The sequence below is a fragment of the Octopus bimaculoides genome, chromosome 25 (genome assembly GCF_046866305.1).
Source record: "Octopus bimaculoides isolate indiv1 chromosome 25, ASM4686630v1, whole genome shotgun sequence".
Taxonomy (NCBI): Eukaryota; Metazoa; Mollusca; class Cephalopoda; order Octopoda; family Octopodidae; genus Octopus; species Octopus bimaculoides.
The window spans coordinates 17,010,187-17,028,962 of record NC_142952.1 but is presented as its reverse complement, the minus strand read 5'-3'; the positions used below and the strand labels follow the sequence as shown (position 1 = coordinate 17,028,962).

Here is an 18,776-nt window from a genome sequence, read left to right as displayed (position 1 = left end):
AAACACATGGTATTTTATTTTTTTATTATCTTATTAGGATGGAAACATTTTAAAATCCAGTTTTAAAATCTTCTGAATTGATATTCTGGTGATGCCTAGTTGAGCAGAGTGACGATGGGTAGAGGCTGATGGATCCTCAAGGACACTCTGCCATACAGTTTCCACCGCTGTGCTAGTGTGCATAGTGCACTTAGGACCTCTTCCCAGAAGATCGCCGACTGATCCAGTTCTTTCAAATTGGGCAATTAGGTTCTGAATCATGTTATCACTCAGAGATACTCTAACAGTAAAATGTGGCCAGTATTTCCTCTCAGTTTGAATAATTGAGTTTGAATAGAAAAACTCAATGGGTTTTACTCATTACTGGATATCATACGTAGTCATTTTAATCCCCAAGGGATGCTTTATAACATGCAAAAAAAAGAAAATAAAAAAGATTGAAAACAAACAAGTTATGACTTTTTCAAACCCTTTGGTTTTTTAGTGGCCACCCTGTGTATATACAGACATACATATATTACATACACACACACACACATGTAAATTCTTACACACTTCAAGTATATATATGTGTTTGTGAGGTGATTTGTAGCTGGCCATTAACACACAATGGCCTTATCCTCCAATGAAACCAATCCTTAGTGAACTTCCTTTACGCCACTCAAACCCAAACTTCTGACTCATAGACTGCCAGATCTACACATATAGAAAAAAACTGCATCCGGTAGCGAGACGCTGGTTCAGGAGCTCCAGGATTTTGAGGTGTGTGGAACCACCTCTTAGCAACTGCTGTTCTCAGGCTAACTCTGACCCAGAGTAGCAGCACCTGTCAGGGTCCCGGCTGTGGATTAATTAGAATGTTGTAGAAGGAAACCTTCACTGCCTCATGAGTGCCTTGGGAAAGGAAAAGGCTAGGGGAGTCAACTTTGAAAGCAAATCAAGGAGTGAAGTGCCTCAAGTGGCCCAGTCCCCTCTTTGACACCATTTTGGCAACTGCAGTGTAGGTAGAGCTCACCAGCCGTGTAAGGCAATTCACTTAGAAGACCACTCCAATGTAAAACCTAGTTTGCTAGTCACTGCAGTCACCTTCGCCCACTGAGCTACTGTGGTCTCAAATTTCCATGTTTAAAGAGAGGGATCAGATTGCACGGACTGATCCTCACCTTAAAACTACTCAGCAGAGGCAGGAAGGACAGCTCTGCAGCATCAAGGATCAGTTTGCATATGCACTTTCAGGTATGCTGCTCTTCCTCTTTATCTTCTGTCATGAAGAAACTGTCATCATATATACACATACATACACACACACAAAGAAAGAGGAAGAAAAACAGAGTACAACAAAGGGAGAGAGATAAACAAATGTAGAGAAAAAACTAACCTGTTTGATGGTGATGTGTTGCTGTTGGAATGTATCAAGAATTGTAGGTTTGGGACATTCCTTGTCTGTAGACAATCCCAGAGTACTGTTGTGGTTCTCTCCCCACACATACACATTATTTGGGGCTGCAAATTGACCAAATCTATACAATATCCATACATATATATCTGAATGCATACATACATACATATATACATACATCTGTCGGTCTGTAAATATACATATATATACACACACACATATAAAGATACAGACACAGGCACACACACACACATATTGTTATTGCGTATGTGTGTGTGTGTGTGTGTAGACAAAGAGAGAGAGAGAGAGAGAGAGAGAGAGAGAGAGCGATAATGATGCAAATAAACAAATAAAACTGCTTGGGTTAGATATACAAAATATGTATACATGTAAATAGAGAGAAAGCAAAGGCTGAAAATTCTGAGACGATGACTATACAAGTATAAATATATAATTACATATTAACAGAGCAAACTTACACAGGGTACAAAGATAGAGAAAATTAGAGAGAAGGTATGGTGTTGCAAGTCTGACAGAGATGAAAACCTAGGTTTTCAGTTTTTGCTTTCTCTCTATTTATATGTGTACATGTATGTATATTTTATATCTCTAGCCCAAGCAGTTTTATTTGTTTATTTGCATCATTATCTATATATTTGTTCACCAGAATTCCTCTTATATCTATTCTTTATTCCATAGACTTGGTCCTTGGTACAAAGTGTAAATGTAAATCATTTGAGTGCTAATCAGTGTTTTTTTTTATGCAAAAGCACCTAGCACACTCTGTAAAGTGGTTGGCATTAGGAAGGGCATTCAGCTGTAGAAACCTTGCCAAATCAGACTGGTGTCTGGTGCAGCTCCCCCACACCATTAGCTTGCCAGCTCTTGTCACACCATCCAACCGATGCCAGCATGGACAATGGACATTAAATGATGATGATGATACATATATACATATATATATATATATCAGGTCATTAAGAATGAAATGTCCAATTTTGAACTGAAAGTTTATTTTACTTTATCTCAACAAAAAGCAATGCAGTTAATCAAGTATACATCTAAATTATCAACACAATTTTGCCATTTTATTGGTAGCTTATTTATACCAGCAGTAAAGAATTCTGGAGGGCAAAAGGTGATGAAATCATGAAAGGCTGTTTCTGCATCTTCTTCAGGTTTGAAGTTTATTCCTTGTAAAAAGTTGTCTAATGCCTGGAAAACGTAACAGTCAGTTGGTGCAAGGTCTGGTGAATATGGTAAATGACAGAGTACTTCCAAGTTCCTGTAACTTGAGTAGCATTCTTTGTGCAACATGTCGTTGAGCATTGTCTTGCAAGAGAATTGGCCTGTTTCTATCGACCAATCTCGGTTGTTTAATTGCAAGTTCACTCATCATTTCATCAGCTGTAATTGACTTACCAGTCTCATGAAACTGTAGTGGATGACATCAGTGCTGGACCACCAAAGAGATACCATTAGCTTCTTTTGGAGAATATTCTTTCTTGGATTTTGTTTTGGCACTTCGTCTCAATCCAACCACCATGCAGAACGCTTGCTATTGTTGAAAAGAATCCATTTTTCATTACACATAACAATACAATGCATAAATGGTTCGCTTTTATGCTGAGACAGCAAAGAACATCAAGTTTCAAGATGACGTATCATTTAATGTTCGTTCAATTCGTGTGGTACCCACTTGTCCAGCTTCTTTACCAGATGGTCCAATACAGTTGGAATCAAAACATCAAAACTTGCTGCTAACTCACGCATAGTTTGTGATGTATCCGCACCCACTACAGTTTCCAGCTCATCATTATCCACCTTGGTCTCAGGTCTACCACGGGGTTGATTTTCAAGAGTAAAGTCACCAGACCGGAACTTCTCAAATCATCGATGTACCATGCACTCATTTGCCACATCTTTACCAAACACCTCATTGATGTTTTGAGTTGTCTGGGATGCATTGGTTCCACGACAAAACTCATAGTCATAAACAACTTGAATTTTTGATCTATCCATGGGTTCACAAAAATTGATTTACAAGAGAAAACTCACAATATAATCAGACACCATGAATTGCATTTTGAAAAGTAATGATGCAACTTTTCAATGTTGTAAAACAAAGAATTGTCAGGATTAAACATTAAAGTTAACAACTGTCAAACTTGGTGCATAAGAAAATCAGACGTTTCATTCTTAATGACCAGATATATAATTGACTAAAACCTTTGGAGGTGCTGCCCCAACATGGCCACAGTCAAATGACTGAAACCGATAAGAGAATAAAGAATACAATAAATTATTAAAGAGTATTTTGATGAGACTCAATAACTGCATTTACAAGACATGATGCAAGATCAAGATGAAACATAATAACATGAAGTACTGCTGGGTACCTGGATGGCCACATGTGATAGAGATGGTGAATTACTGAAGAACCCCTTGATGAGACTTCACAAAAGAATCATCAACATCATCTCAACATCTACTTTCTCATGCCTGCATGGGCTGGACAAAGTTTATTGGAGTAGATTTTGCTATGGCTTGATGTTCTTTTTGTCATCAATCCTCACCTGTTTCCAAGCAAGGCAATATTTTGCCATGGCCAGACATGTCCCCACAGAATACTGGAAATGAATGATGCTGTTCATGCAATAGTGACAATGTTAAGACAAGGAGACACATGTATATATGTGAGTGCGTGTGTGTGTGTGTGTGTGTGTGTGTATGTGTGTACGCATGTACATACATATCAAATCCACTCGCATGCATACATACATACATACACACACACATGCACACACACATACACACACACATCAAATCCACTTACAAGGCTTTGGTTTTAGTGTGAAATGTTATATGATATCTTTATGAAACTAAACATGCTACTGTGGAAATGTCTACTACTAGGGTACATATTATGATAAAACAACTTATAAGTACCTCCAGGAAATTTTAACTTTTTGGTCAATTCATCTTCTCTCTGTATGTTGAAAGGTCTCAGTCCTTCATGATCTTGTATCTCGAGGCTTGCTTCATGCTAAGAATAATAATAATAATAATGGTTTCAAATTTTTGGCCCAAGACCAGCAAGTTCAGAGGAGGGGGTTAAGTCAATTACATCAACCCAGTATTCAACTGGTACTTATTTTATCAACTCTGAAAAGATGAAAGGCAAAGTTGAACTCACGACTTAAAGACACCCACTTTTTTCCGTTATATATATACACATATATAAATATCACTGATTAGAGAACAAACATCATACATAAACAAGAAGTGGTATAAAAGGTAAAAGAAAAGAGGAATGGAATGAGGAGGAGAAGCAATCAAAGTCAAGAAACATGGGGAAAAGAAATGATGAAATGAGAGAGAAGCTGGAAGACAGGGAAGGGATTAATGAACTAAAAGGAGGTGTAGGAGGTGAAGGGAAAATGTTCATTTAAATCTGTTAGTGACATGGTGCTAAGTTCAAATATGAAACACTATTCTGTATCCTTGAAAATGTGGATCTATGGTGTACAGAGATGCCACACACTGATAAGTAAATGATGGAATGGCCTGTAGTGTTGAAGTGGGTGGCAATATGTTGGCCTGGCATATATAGTAGTATGCTAGTATACTTTGAATGTGTTCCCAAAAGTGAATGGCAAATCTTTCTCCAATGTAAAGAGCATTGCAAGTTTGCATATGATACAATGTATAAGGTTGGACAATGTTCAATGTTGGACAAGGTTGGACAACAGAAGTTCTGAGTAATGTAATGTTGGAACTTAGGCCCAGTAATGGTTATAGTGTTGTTAATGTAGGGGCAGATGTTACAGCATCAGAAAGGGTATTTAAAGGTGCTTGACTGTGTGAGACTGAGTACTGTTGAGCTTCTTACTTTCCAAGATTCCAAGGTTTTCAAGATTCCTATCATTTTTAAAGGCAAGGAGAGATGATAAGGGAAGATTGGAATGGTTGTCGGAGAGGCTCAAAAAGTAGAAATATATATATCGCAGTGATTATTTGGTGCCGGTGGCATGTAAAAGCACCCACTACACTCTCGGAGTGGTTGGCGTTAGGAAGGGCATCCAGCTGTAGAAACTCTGCCAAATCAGATTGGAGCCTGGTGTAGCCATCTGGTTCACCAGTCCTCAGTCAAATCGTCCAACCCATGCTAGCATGGAAAGCGGATGTTAAACGATGATGATGATATATTACGATATATGTAAACAAACAAATTTTTCCGCAATATAAGGACGTTCTATCCTATTTATGCTATTCAGCATTATTATTATGCATTTGAGAATAAAATATTTCTATATCTCTGTGTATGTGTATGTGTGTGTATATAATCCAAGTGTTAAGGATTAGAGTAGATTAAATCTGGGCTACATATGTTTCATAGCAAACAGAACCTTGGAAGTACTAAATATCTAAGTGAGATGTATACTGCAGTTTACTCTTCAGGCTGAGGGTATCTTGATTAAATGAAGTTTACATTGTCATTAGGAGGCCCATGTTAACACAAGGAGGATTCTGATCAAATCCTCTGTGTTAACATGGGCCTCCTAACAACTAGTTAAAACTTCATATAATCAAGATAACCTTGGCCTAAAGAGTAGCCTGCGGCATACACCTCGCTTTGATATTTACCACTTCTGAGGTTCCGCTCACAATGAAACATATGCAGCTCAGATTTAATCTACTCTATTCCTTTAACTCTTGGATTTTTATTTGCATACCTGGAAAATTTACAAATTTCCACACCAATAAACCACTATTGTTCCCCAAAGTTGTTTTTTTTATATTTCCTATGGATTGCTTGATGCTCACTTTCTTCCTACACCACAATCCTTGGATCTTACATACATATGTATACATAAATATATCAACAAAAAATCCAGTGAAATCCATGGAAGTAGAGTCAGTATATCCAGAGGTAATCCAGGTGTTGTGCTGGTATGTAGATGAGGAGAGGTGCAGAAAGTTCAGGAAGTAGTTAAGATATGTAAGTCCAAAGAGTAGGAAGTTAAGGCAGGATAAAACTGGGGTGACTACATGAGCTTATAATACAGAGTTGAAATTTATAGAAAAACAAAAGACGAAGACAAGTGTATGAACAACAAGCAGGTGAATGAGTTTGACACTCAGGAAAATGAAAAAGTCTTTTACATTTCAAGCCTATGCTCTTCAACAGAAAGGAATATGAGAAAATTTTCTCATATTCTTTTCTGTTGAACAGTGTAGGCTCAAAACATAAAAGACTTTTTTCTTTTCCTGAGTGTCAAACTAATATACTTACTTGTTGTTCAGACATTTGTCTTCATCTTTCGTTTTTCTATAAATTTCAACTATATATATATGTGTGTGTGAAGGCGCGTGGCCTAGCGTTTAGGCTGTTGCACTCACAATCACTAGATCATGGTTGAATTCCCTGATTGGGCAGTGCATTGTGTTCTTGAGCAAAATACTTCATTACACATTGCTACAATCCCCCTTCCAGTCAGTGGGGGATGTTGGCCTGTTCACCTAGCCACTGGGGTAGCATCATTTGAAAGCTAAAACAAAGCAAAAGTGCACTGTGACAAGCGACGTGTAACAACATAGATAGCCTGATCTGTCACATGATCACACACACACACACACACACAAATGTTTTGTTGCACTCACCTGAATGAGAAGCCTTGCTACGTCCAAATGACCATAGAACAAAGCCTTGTGTAAAGCAGTCCATCCTGATTCTCTGTCCACTGCATTAACATCCACATGTTTCTCATCCAGAAGCCACTGGACAACATCCAACTTACCACAGCCAGCTGCCACATGGAGAGGAAAATTGCCATCAAGATCACTTTGTTTGCCTGCAGCATGGCATGTCTGGAAATAAGCTTTAATTTCTTCAAAACTTCCTTTTGTTATTGCTGCATTTAACTGGGAAGCATGTTGTTTCGATTGACACTTCAAACCACACTCAGCTCTGATGAAAGACATGGTAAAACCAAGTTACTCGCTTCTCTGAAATAAGCAGGAAAGTAAAAAGAAACCACTTGGTTAAATATTTCAGGATATGATTCCTATATTATACAAGCAGAAGGCAAATGCATTAGAGAATCAGACAAAATACATGCAGACATTTATTTCAGTAACTTATGTTCTGAATTCAAATTGCCCTGAGAATTTGAATTCAGGGGTTTGACAAATAATGTACCAGCTTCTATATAATCATTCAATTTGCAAGAAATAGTAACTAAATTTCATACATATATATATGTATGAAACTTTGCCCAGGCTATTCTTATTCTAGCAACTACACTTTCAGAGTATCCACCCCTGCTACTGACTTGGTCACCTAGGTAACAGAAGCTATCAACTACTTCTAGTTTTTCCCCCTGGAATGTGATGGAAGCTGTTCTCTGCTCATTTTCAGTGTTTATTGCCCCTGAGCATTTGCCACACACAAAAACTATCTTCCTAGTTAGCCTTCCTTTGATATTGCTGCACCTCTTATGTCTCCATAGCTTACACTGGGTACATCTTATGGAGTTTCTACCTACACCTTTTCTACATATCGAGCAGGAATTTGTGGTTTGTCTGCCTTCCTACTTATTAAGACTTTGGTTTTTGCGAGGTTGACTCTAAGGCCCTTTGATTCTAATCCTTGCTTCCACACCTGAAACTTCTCCTCTAGTTCTGATAGTGACTCAGCTATTAGAGCAAGGTTATCAGCATAGAGAAGCTCCCAGGGGCATCCTGTCTTGAATTCTTCTGTTATTGCCTGGAGGACTATGATGAATAAAAGGGGGCTGAGGACTGATCCTTGGTGAACCCCTACCCCTACCCAGAATTCTTTACTGCACTTGTCGCCAACCCTCACATTACTGATAACGTCCCTGTACATGGCTCACACAGCTCTTACTAACCATTTAGCTATCCCTACTTTCCTTATTGACTACCAGATAAGGGATCGGGGGACCCTGTCAAAAGCTTTCTCCAAGTCAATGAAAGCCAGGTACAGTGGTTTATCTTTGGCTAGGTATTTCTCCTGCAGCTGTCTTACCAGAAATATAGCATCAGTGGTGCTTTTCCCTGGCACAAACCCAAACTGCATCTTGTCTAAACTGACTCTCTCCCTAATTAGTTGGGATATGACCCTCTCCATGACTTTCATTACCTGATCCAACTGTTTGATACCTCTGTAATTATTTGTATCTAAAGCGTCACCTTTGTAACAGTTGACTATGGTGCTGCTACACCAGTCATTGGGTATGACTCCATCATGTATCGCCTGGTTGACTATACAGATGACTAGATAATAGCCGACACCGCCAGATATTTTAAGCATCTCTGCAGTGATTCCTGATGGGCCAGGGGCTTTCCCTTTCTTCATACTCTTAATTGCTTTATCTACCATGGTACTGTCAACTTGGATAGCTGGTCCCTCTGTTGGGTCGACATTCGGCAGACTCTCTTTCTCCCATTCATTCTCTTTATTGAGCAACCTTTCATAGTGGCGTCTCCAAGTCTTTCTCTTTGCAGCCTCGTTTAGTACAAGTGTACCATCATCCATACGGACACATTTCTCTCTTATGACACCACGATTCTCTCTCACACACTGTCTTGCACCACAAAATACCTCAAGTTTTTGGTCCTCACGGCACAGAACACTGGCAATCTTTTTTCTTATCTGTTTCCCCTCTGGCTAAATAAACCTGTCGTATAGATTCCCTTCTGGCAGTCTGATACAATTCCCTGCTACCACCGTTCTTCCAGTCCTTCCAAGCCTGTCTCTTTTCCCTAATGGCCCTGTCAACTATATTGTTCCACCTTGAGTTGAGAGGGGACTTTGCACCATCCACAGATCTGGTCAGTGGCCCTAAACAGGTTGTCCCATAGAAACCTCCAGTTGTCTTCCACATCATGTGATGCTATATTCCCCTCTATTTCGTCAAAAGCTTCGAGTAATATGTCTCTAAATCTCTGTCCATTCGCAGGATCTTTAAGCTTCTAGACCCTTCTCCTCCATGCTGGTCGTCTACTGGGCATCCATTTAGCCCTGATCCTGGAGTCGCTAACTACTAATCTATGTTGTGGGGTGCATTTGTCATCTGGGAAGGTTTTGGCATTTATAAGTAGCCATCTTTCCTGTTTCCTAGCAAGGATCGGTAGGTGAATAGGTGACTGGCAGGTTTCCTGAAGTTAGTGTTACAAACCATAAGGTCATTTGCATCACAGGACTCCAGCAGCCTGGTTCCCTCCTCACTGCAGGAACCAAAATCATAGCCTCCATGTACACCATGGAAGGCCCCTGCATGTTGTCAAACATGCCCATTGAAGTCACCAGCCACAAAGAGAAGGTCCCTGTCATTCGTCGATGAGGTAGTCTGCAAGAGGGTGTCATAAAATCGGTCTTTCTGTCCATCAGGTAGCCCTGGCTGAGGGGCATAGGCCGAGATAATGGTTGCTAATCCATGTTGCAGCACTAATTTAATCTATTGCAGACTCTGACTACCTCGATTAACTTATCAGCTCATTTCTCCACAAGAAGTATACCCACGCCCCCGAACCTGACCCCGTCAGTGTTCCCTGCACAGAAAATCTTATACCTATGTTCTTTGCCTGTGAGGAACCAAGCAGAACCTCCTCTCCACCTTACTTCTTGGAGGCAGCAGATATTGACACATCTCCGTTCAAGCACCTCAACAATCTCACCGGACCTACCTTTCAGTGTGCCCACGAGGGTGTGGGAGGTGTGGGCCCATGAGACCCTGGGATGGGGGACAGCAGCGTCATGCACCTGAAAAGAAAGCTTGCATTTGGCAGAACTCATATATGTACAATAGTCTTCAACCTGCATACATCCCACCATCATTTTTATGCACTATATGATCACTACCTTACATAGGAGATAAACCCTAAGTAGGGAGGGGAGGGCATTAAGCCTTTAGAAGTGTTCATGGAAGACATCCGATAGAGGTCAGAGGATAGAGACTTCCGGTACAGGTGGTGGTGGTGGTGGGAGGGTGAGCACACCGCGAAACAGCAGAGAAACTCAAGTTGCTGGTATCAGAGAATATTGTGATAATAGTGAGATAGAATTGGGCATTTGAAAATCTTAAACTACAATTATAACCAAAAGCTTTTGGTCAGCCAATCTGTGACAAAATTAGATAAATGAATGAATAAGTGACGATAATGAATATGCGTGAAAGGGAGAGAATTGGATCGAGTAAAAGGGATCTTAAGTGTGTTTTTTTTTAAACATACAATGTGGAAGACGAAACTATGTTTACACAGGTAATGAAATAGATAGAATAATGAAAGGAACTAATAAGCAAATTATGATGATCTGCACTGAAAGAGAAGGATTAGAGATGTATGATATGTATGTATGTATGTATGTATGTATATGTATGTATATATATATATCTATATCATCATCATCGTCGTTTAACGTCCGCTTTCCATGCTAGCATGGATATATATATATATATCATCAACCTCATCATCATCGTACAACTACTTTTTATGCTGGCATGGGTTGAACAAGTCACCACAGTCAGGGTCAGTACATATTTGGGGTTGCTGTTCACCTGGATGGGTCAGCAGATCACATCGCACTTATGAGTTCCATGTTTGGCTTCATTCCTGACACCAGTTACTTCACAGGGTGTATTTCTTTGTGGCACCAACACTAAAGAGGTGTCATGTTCTCAACAAGACTATTGAGTTTTCTCACCTATACATTTTACAGAGTGTACTGAGGATATTTTTTCATGGCACCAACACTACAAATGTAGCCATATCCATAACATGACCAAAGCAACTTCTTCATCCCATGCCTCTGCCTCACTTGACAAACTCTTAGCATAGTGAGATGTATGGAAGGTAGTGGCAGAGGCATGAAGGATGGTAATAAATCATAAAAAGGTTAGTGAAAGGGGTACTTGATGTGCTTAAGCATATGTGATTAATGAAGGTCATGTGACCCAGAGGACAGGATGATGATAGAGGAAGAGCCAGGATGTGTGGGTGAAGAGGAGGCTGAGTGTAAAGTGCACGGGGTACAACAGGCTCAATATGGCATGGTCTTTTATACATAGACCTCAAGATGGGCAGGAGAGGTAAGGGATGAGGATGATGGTAGGGGACAGAAAGTAGACTGGCCCCATATTAATAGACAGCATGAATTTAGTAGGTTGAGCTATTGAGATAAGGAATGACATGAAAGTGACTATTGGGGAGATGAAAAGGCACCTAGGTGCAGAAGAGGCTGTAATAGTAGACTTAGTGGTAAATATAACTACACAAACACATGCCCACACTCCTAAGAATACATATACACATAAATATAATATACTCTCATTGATCATGCTTGCACTGCTGGATAGGTCGCCTGTGGTTGGATCCTCTGCAAGAAAACAAATCACCTCTCAACACTCTCGTTTTCTGCAAGACACGCAGCATCTTGAGGTCAGATGTTATTCCAAATCTTTCATAGTCTCTTTCTTCCACAACTTCCATATACTTTGAGTGTGTGGCACTTCTTTATATAACTGGCATCTTCCATGCACATCATATATCCATAACGTCACAGTTTCCTCTCTTGCACACTATGTCTCAGTCCTCTTATATTCACTTTTCCCCTCAGCTCAGTAAAATCTCATCAGTTATGCTCTCTAAGATTACACATTCAGTGGCGCATGACTATTTTATTTCTTGCGAATCTTCTATATTCAAAGGCGATATATAGTTACCAAGTAACATAACACTGTACACATGCATCATACAATCTGTTCTTTACTTTGTGGGAGATGCTTTTTTGTTGGCAGCAGAAGTAATAGATCCTTCAACTTTTTTCCAACTATTCTTACACTGGCTACTATGCTTTCAGAACACCTACCCCACTGCTAACTAGATGTCCTGTGTAGCAGAAATTATCAACTACTTCAAGGGAACTTCCAGACATTTGATAGAATTTCCCATGAGCTATTTTGCTTATTACCTCAGTGGACTTGTCACATCTGAAGCCTGCATCATCTGTTAGTCTCCCTGTGATTCTACTGCATCTCTTGTTTACACTGAGTACAGCATATGGAATTCTTAGCAACTCCTTTTCTGCATATTGAGCATGGCCATTTCCCAGATGGTAACAGGGTCCTGTCTGTTACTTATTATCCTCTATTTAGTCTTTGCTAAGTAAACTTTAATACCTCTCAATTCTAATTTTTGGTTCTACTCTAATTTCTTTTCTAGATCTGTGGCTGATTCATCAGTGCAAAGGAGTCCCCACAAGCATTTGGTGTTAACTCCGCTTTCAACACATACGTACATATGCATATACAAACTGAATTCTTTTTCTGACGGGCAATAATATGCAGTACATTTTACTTAGTCATGTGTGTGTGTGTAATCTATACATATACGTGTGCGTGTATGTACATGCGCAGTTATATAGCAAATTGTTTGGTGGTTGACGTTTCTGTTTATATAAGTATTTTACGAGAGAGAGAGAGAGAGAGAGAGAGAGAGAGAAAGAGAGTCTCTTAAAGATTTGGACAAATTAGCACTTTTCATAACTCTATGTGCTGCTGCCTGATGTCAGCTAAGATTACCGAGCACTAACAGAAGTTTAATAATTCCTCACACGTCATCATTTTTTTTTGAGATTCATACAGGCTACACAGTCTTATTTTAAATTTCCTCAGAAATTAACAATTCCTCACAGTTCTATTGACACAGAGTCAGATATATAAAAACAACTGAATATTATATTCTGCTTGATTGCATATAGTTTTTTGTTACAAGTAACCGTAAGTAGTTTAGCTCCGGGTCCATTCTGCGACAGACCGGTAGAGGATCGATTGTTGTCTCGCGCTAGTAGTTGTTGTTTAACACTAGTTCGGTATTGATCGGACAGATCTATAATTAAAGACATTTTAGTTATGATCGGTATTTTCTTTCTTCCAGTGTTAATCCTTCTTTAAGACAATAAGATATATCTAAGGGAGATTTGGCAGTTATTTCAAGCAGGTTAAGAACTACGTTGAGGGTCAATCAACACAAACATGTTTGTGTGCGTATGTTTATATTCGTGTGTGCACGCATTAATACACGCGCAAACAATTACATACGGGAAGAGAAAAGAACACCGATTTTCACTGATAATGTCGTAACCATTTGTCACATCATGTTTCATCTGTCAAAATTTTCTTAACCTGTAATATTGGAAAGGTACCTACCATAATTATTTATACGGGGATCACCAAAAGAAGCTAGTTAAGGATAGCAACTTCGCAGAATAAAGAAAAACAAGACAAAAGAGCCGTTAGTGAGTCGTCTGAGCTGCGAGAAATAGTAGACAAATCTCCCTCACATCACATTCTATCTTCGTGAGTGCGTATACACACACACCTGCGCTAAATAGCTAGATAGTGTTACGGAGATGTCTCATTAAAATACTTACATGATATCGACGCCAGAAACATTCAGTGTGATTCATTCCACCTTATGGTGACTGACGCTTTGTTGTGCAATATCCAGTTTAATTTAGATTTTGTCTGAATACGAAACCCGGATGAAAACTTTGGACCAGTCTGTAGCGGATCTTAGTTAAGACTAAGTCAAGGGAGATAATTGAGAATTACTATCCTATCAAAAAAAATATCCTCAAAAGCTAAAACTAAGCCAAGCAGTGGGACCTCTATGTGAGCGCATCACATGCGAGAAACGGCAGCCAAATGTCTCTCGAATCGAGTCTGATCGTCTGAAAGGAAGAATGGATGATGTTGTCCAAGGCATACATTGCATAATTAAAAGAAGGGAAGATCACGGCTAATATGCCAGGCAGATCAGAGTTGACTCGGAGCTGAACAACAGCAAGTAGTAACCATCAACAGGAGTCTATAAGCAATTGATGGTATATCCCTTTGTATGGTTGTATTATTGTATGTTCATGAAGTTTACTTTATGACACAGGGACTCTGAGTTCAAATGTACTGTACAGCACCTTGGCAAGTGTCCCCCACCAGAAGCTCGGGTTGAATAAGACAACATTGTGAGTGGAATTTGGTCGGCAGAAATCGTGTCCTACTCTTTCAGTATATATATATATATATATATACGGTAGTAAAAAGCGAAGATGACCAATTTGTTATTAATAATAAAACAATTATTAACTTTCAAATCTCCATTTTCTTTTCTTCATTTAAGTGGATATAAACTATGTTTTATACATTATTTACATTTGACGGATATTTGTCCTGATATACCCTCCAGCCTTCATCAATGGTCTTGGGGGAAATTTCGAACCTGGGTTCTCATTCCTAACGTAGTTTTGGATGTTATTATTATTATTATTATTATTATTATTATTATTATTATTATTATTATTATTATTATTATTGTTGTTGTTGTTGTTGTTGTTGTTGTTGTTATTATTACTATTCAGCTAACAGCCTGGAATCGAACTCGGAATCTTGGGGTTAGTAGCCCGCGCTCTTAACGGGCATATGGCGTAGTGGTTAAGAGCGCGGGCAACTAACCTTAAGATTCCGAGTTCGATTCCAGGCTGTGACCTGAGTAATGATAATAATAATAATAAATAACATCGAAAAATACCTTAGAAATGAGAACCCAGGTTTGAAATTTCCCCCAAGAAACCTGATGAAGGCTAGAGGGTATATCAGCCGAAACGTTGTGTTAACAACAAACAAGATGAGGACAAATATCCGTCAACTGTAAATAATGTACATAGTTCCTCATCTCTTAAATATAGAACTGTATATGTTTTATATATACCTATTATTTTAAGGAAATTCATTCCCCCAAAATATTAGGTATTGAAACAGTATTTCCTTGGATGAAACCATCCCTTCATGAAGTTTACATATCCTCTAATTAAATGTATATATATATATATATATATATATATATATATATATATATATATATATATATATATATATATATATATATATATATATATATATGTATGTATGTATATATAAGCTTGGAAATGGATGCGTAGCGTTTATATGTGTGTGTGTGTAACGGTTAGTTCTTCGTTGCAGTCGAGGGTCACCAATTTGTAACGGTTGTTGTTAAGGTGTTGGTTGCCAGTATGCAAGATGGAAGAATTGATTGAAGTTGTAAATAGATTTTTATTTACCGTTACTTTGTATCTATCCAAAACCACGACGGGTTGGCATGTATAATTAGTTAATGGAAAAGCATGCGAGGTAAAAAGAGCTAATTTCGGCCGGTATATGTGTACACGATCTCAAAGTAGTATATAGAGATATGGTAATGTTACAGAGAAAAGAAAGTAAGTTAGTGAAAGTGAGAAAGTCTCGCATAGTCGCTGATAGTAACTTTCTTTTTCGCTCTGGCCGTTTGGTCTCTAGTGGCTGCCTGCTTGTGGCCACGACTCTAGTTGTCCGTTCACACCAACTGTCGCTCTCACTAACTAATTTCTTTATTGCCAATACATGGCTCACATTGGGGGACAGCACAAGGACAAAACAAAAACATTTAGGGACTGGGGTTATACATTAGTTAGTTCGTATAAAAATCGGATATAATGAAATCGAATGAATTTACACAGTACAATGAAATCGAAATGAATTTAAAATTAAGTGATAATATATTTTCCGGTTTGTGTTCGTCCCGCCGGGTTTTTTTTCTTTTCATTTTTTACTCTTATATTAAATTTTTGCAGTTTTTTCTTCCGTTTTTTCCTTCTTTTCCGTTCAGACTGGCTACACTAGCGCGGCCCCATTCACTCTCAACTTCCTTACGACATTTGTCCATCTTTTCTCAAACGTTCTTTGAGGCAGGCACCTCTTCTCCAAACTGATCTTCCTGGACAGGTGGTAGTTAAAATAACTTACCTACCCGTGTCTGGTAACTTACCTACCCGTGTCTCTTTCAATACAGCAACTACGTAGAAAAATGACGCCTCCTTTTCCTTGTTAAAGGAAGGAGGCGACACAATCTTAATGATAGACTCAATCGATAACCGTACTCTTTCCGTATCTGACACAAGTTGCTTGACATAGGTTATCAATCCCCTCAGTTCCTCACAATGCACGAAGTCGTGCGTGACAGTTTCATAGACACGCCCGCACCTCGGACATATGGGTGAGTTGCCAGCACTATGCCTTGACAACCTCTCTCGAACTGGCAAGGCCGATCGGTAGCACAACCAGACCAAAGATTTCTGGAAGTTGTCCAGCTACCTCAGCCCGAATGTTCTTCCGAACGAGTTGACAAGTTGTTCTTCATCGAAGCCTAGAATCTTCCCCAGTACGTCGTCGGACATGTGCTCTACCAACCCGCTATAAAAATCCGCAGTGGTAGCCCCGCTGCCAGTATTGCTCGCTAAGGAGAACAGAGCGATTGCATGTCTGCACTCCCTCTGACATTCACTCATTTTTGGTCTCCGCGTGATCCATGCACCCACGTCCCGCCGGGACGTGAATTGTGGCAGGAAGAACTTGACATGCGTTGACCACACCTGTTCACCATTCAGGTTGAACCAGAGGTGTCGCAGCCTCAGCGCATACATGAGCGTAATCAGCCAAGGCATCCCTAACCCACCCTTTAACGGTTTCTGGCAGCAGATGGAGCGCTTCACAAGTGGTGGCTTTCCATTCCACAAAAAGCGGAAAAGGATCCGTTCTAGCTTGGTCAGCCACACACCGGGGCAAGGCACAACGGTTAGGCGGTAAGTTATCACAGATGCTATAAACACCTGAGCAACCTCGGCCCTCCCTAGCAAGGGCAGCGACCTCTCAGACCAAGTCTGGTTATGGCCGTCACCTTGCCTGTGACCTCGCTCCAGTTTTTCTCCATCTGGAGATCTGGTATAAACCAGACCCCAAGCAATTTAACCGGGCCCTCCGTCCAACGTCCCACGACGCTGTTGGGAGGCATCGACTTGACCCTCCAGGTGCCGAGTTGCAAGCTGGCTGATTTTTCCTGGTTAATTTTTGCTCCTGCCACCGCTTCGTATCTTTTGATGGCGTCTTCTAAACGAGGTAGCTGTCCTTCATCAGACACGATAACGGTGACATCATCTGCATATGCCATTGCTCCTCTACCATAACATAGATCACGCGGGTCTCCCCCCGTGGCCTCTAACCTCCGCAGCAGTGGATCAAGAGCCAATACGTACAGAAGCGTAAACAGGTGGCACTCCTGGCGAACTGAACGCTCAATCACAAACGGCTTCGAGAAGAAACCGTTCACCCGGACAACTGAATCGATGTCGTTATAGATAGCATGGATCCATCCACAGAAAGTCGAACCCAGTTCGACCGCCCGGAGGACCGCCACCAGATACCGATGGTCAACCCTATCGAATGCGTTAGACTGGTCTAAATTCACCAGTGCCCCACCTTTGCCAACCCGCTCTTTAGTGTAGCGTATGAGGTGAAGGTTGTTGTGTATTTTCCTACTGGGATGGCACATGTCTGTGCCTCTCCCATCAGCTCGCCCACGACAAGCCTCATTCTCTTGGCTAACACCTTGGCCAAAATCTTTATTGGCCTAAAATTATTAATGTAATTCCTCTTGCTCGGGTCCTTCCTGACCAATGTTACTACTCCTCGGCTCATAGATTTGGGAATTCTCCCGTTCTGCTGCCAGTTTGCGTATACACCGGCCAGTATGTTCCCCAACAAGTCTGGCATACACTTATAAAATTCGTAAGGAAGACTATCCAGTCCCGGCGACTTGTCCCCGGGGCACTCGGAAAGTACTTCTATGACTTCTGCAGCTGTGATCGGCCCTTCATAGCGCTCCGCTTCACGTGCCGAGAGACACGGGCTGCCGGCCAGGAAATCCCGAAGGGCATCCCCATGGTCCAGCGTCCTGCCCCTCCAGGACAACGCAGCGAAATGCTCCTGAAAAGCCTTATACATCTCTTCTTGACCGTCGATCTCCTGTCCTTGTTCATTTACCACAGACCTTATCGTAGCATTTACGCCACGTTGGGTTTCTACCGAGCAAGCCCAACCGGCAACGTTGATACCCTCGCGACCCAGTGCACGTACTTTAGCCCGGACCCTGCAACCTTCGTGTTTGGCATTGAGGTTTTGGTCCAAGGCCGATCTCGCCGCCAAAACTTGGGGTGAAGAGCCCATTCTCAGTGTCTCTTCTAATGCCTTAACTAGAGACCCTTCTACTCTAGTCTGCTCTAGACTTAACTGTTTGCTAAATCTAATAAACTCAAGTCAAATGGTTCTTTTGATGGCAACCCACCCACCGGTTATTCAACACGGTATCGGTGAGTGCCCTCATGACTAACTCCTGGCTATGGTATGTTTCGCAAGTCAATAGGTTCTTGTTCAACTTCCAGTAACCAGATCCCTGTCTTTATCTA

The 18,776-nt window shown here is 40.4% G+C and overlaps 1 protein-coding gene across 2 annotated transcripts in view; it reads right to left on the bottom strand.

Moving 5' to 3' along the window:
* Positions 1–14,015, bottom strand: part of LOC106879132 (inhibitor of Bruton tyrosine kinase) — an 82,856-nt gene extending 68,841 nt beyond the window's left edge. The window contains exons 1-4 of one of the 2 annotated variants that reach the window (XM_089342137.1): positions 13,857–14,015; positions 7,064–7,408; positions 4,349–4,445; positions 1,379–1,503 (exon numbers count right to left, since the gene is read on the bottom strand). In XM_089342137.1, coding sequence (XP_089198263.1) covers positions 1,379–1,503; positions 4,349–4,445; positions 7,064–7,384 — 543 coding nt within the window. In that variant the 5' untranslated portion in view covers positions 7,385–7,408; positions 13,857–14,015. Of the gene's footprint in view, positions 1–1,378; positions 1,504–4,348; positions 4,446–7,063; positions 7,409–13,632; positions 13,789–13,856 lie in introns of those variants that run through there. The other variant, XM_089342138.1, reaches the window with a different exon arrangement.
* Between the last annotated feature and the right edge of the window lie 4,761 nt (positions 14,016–18,776).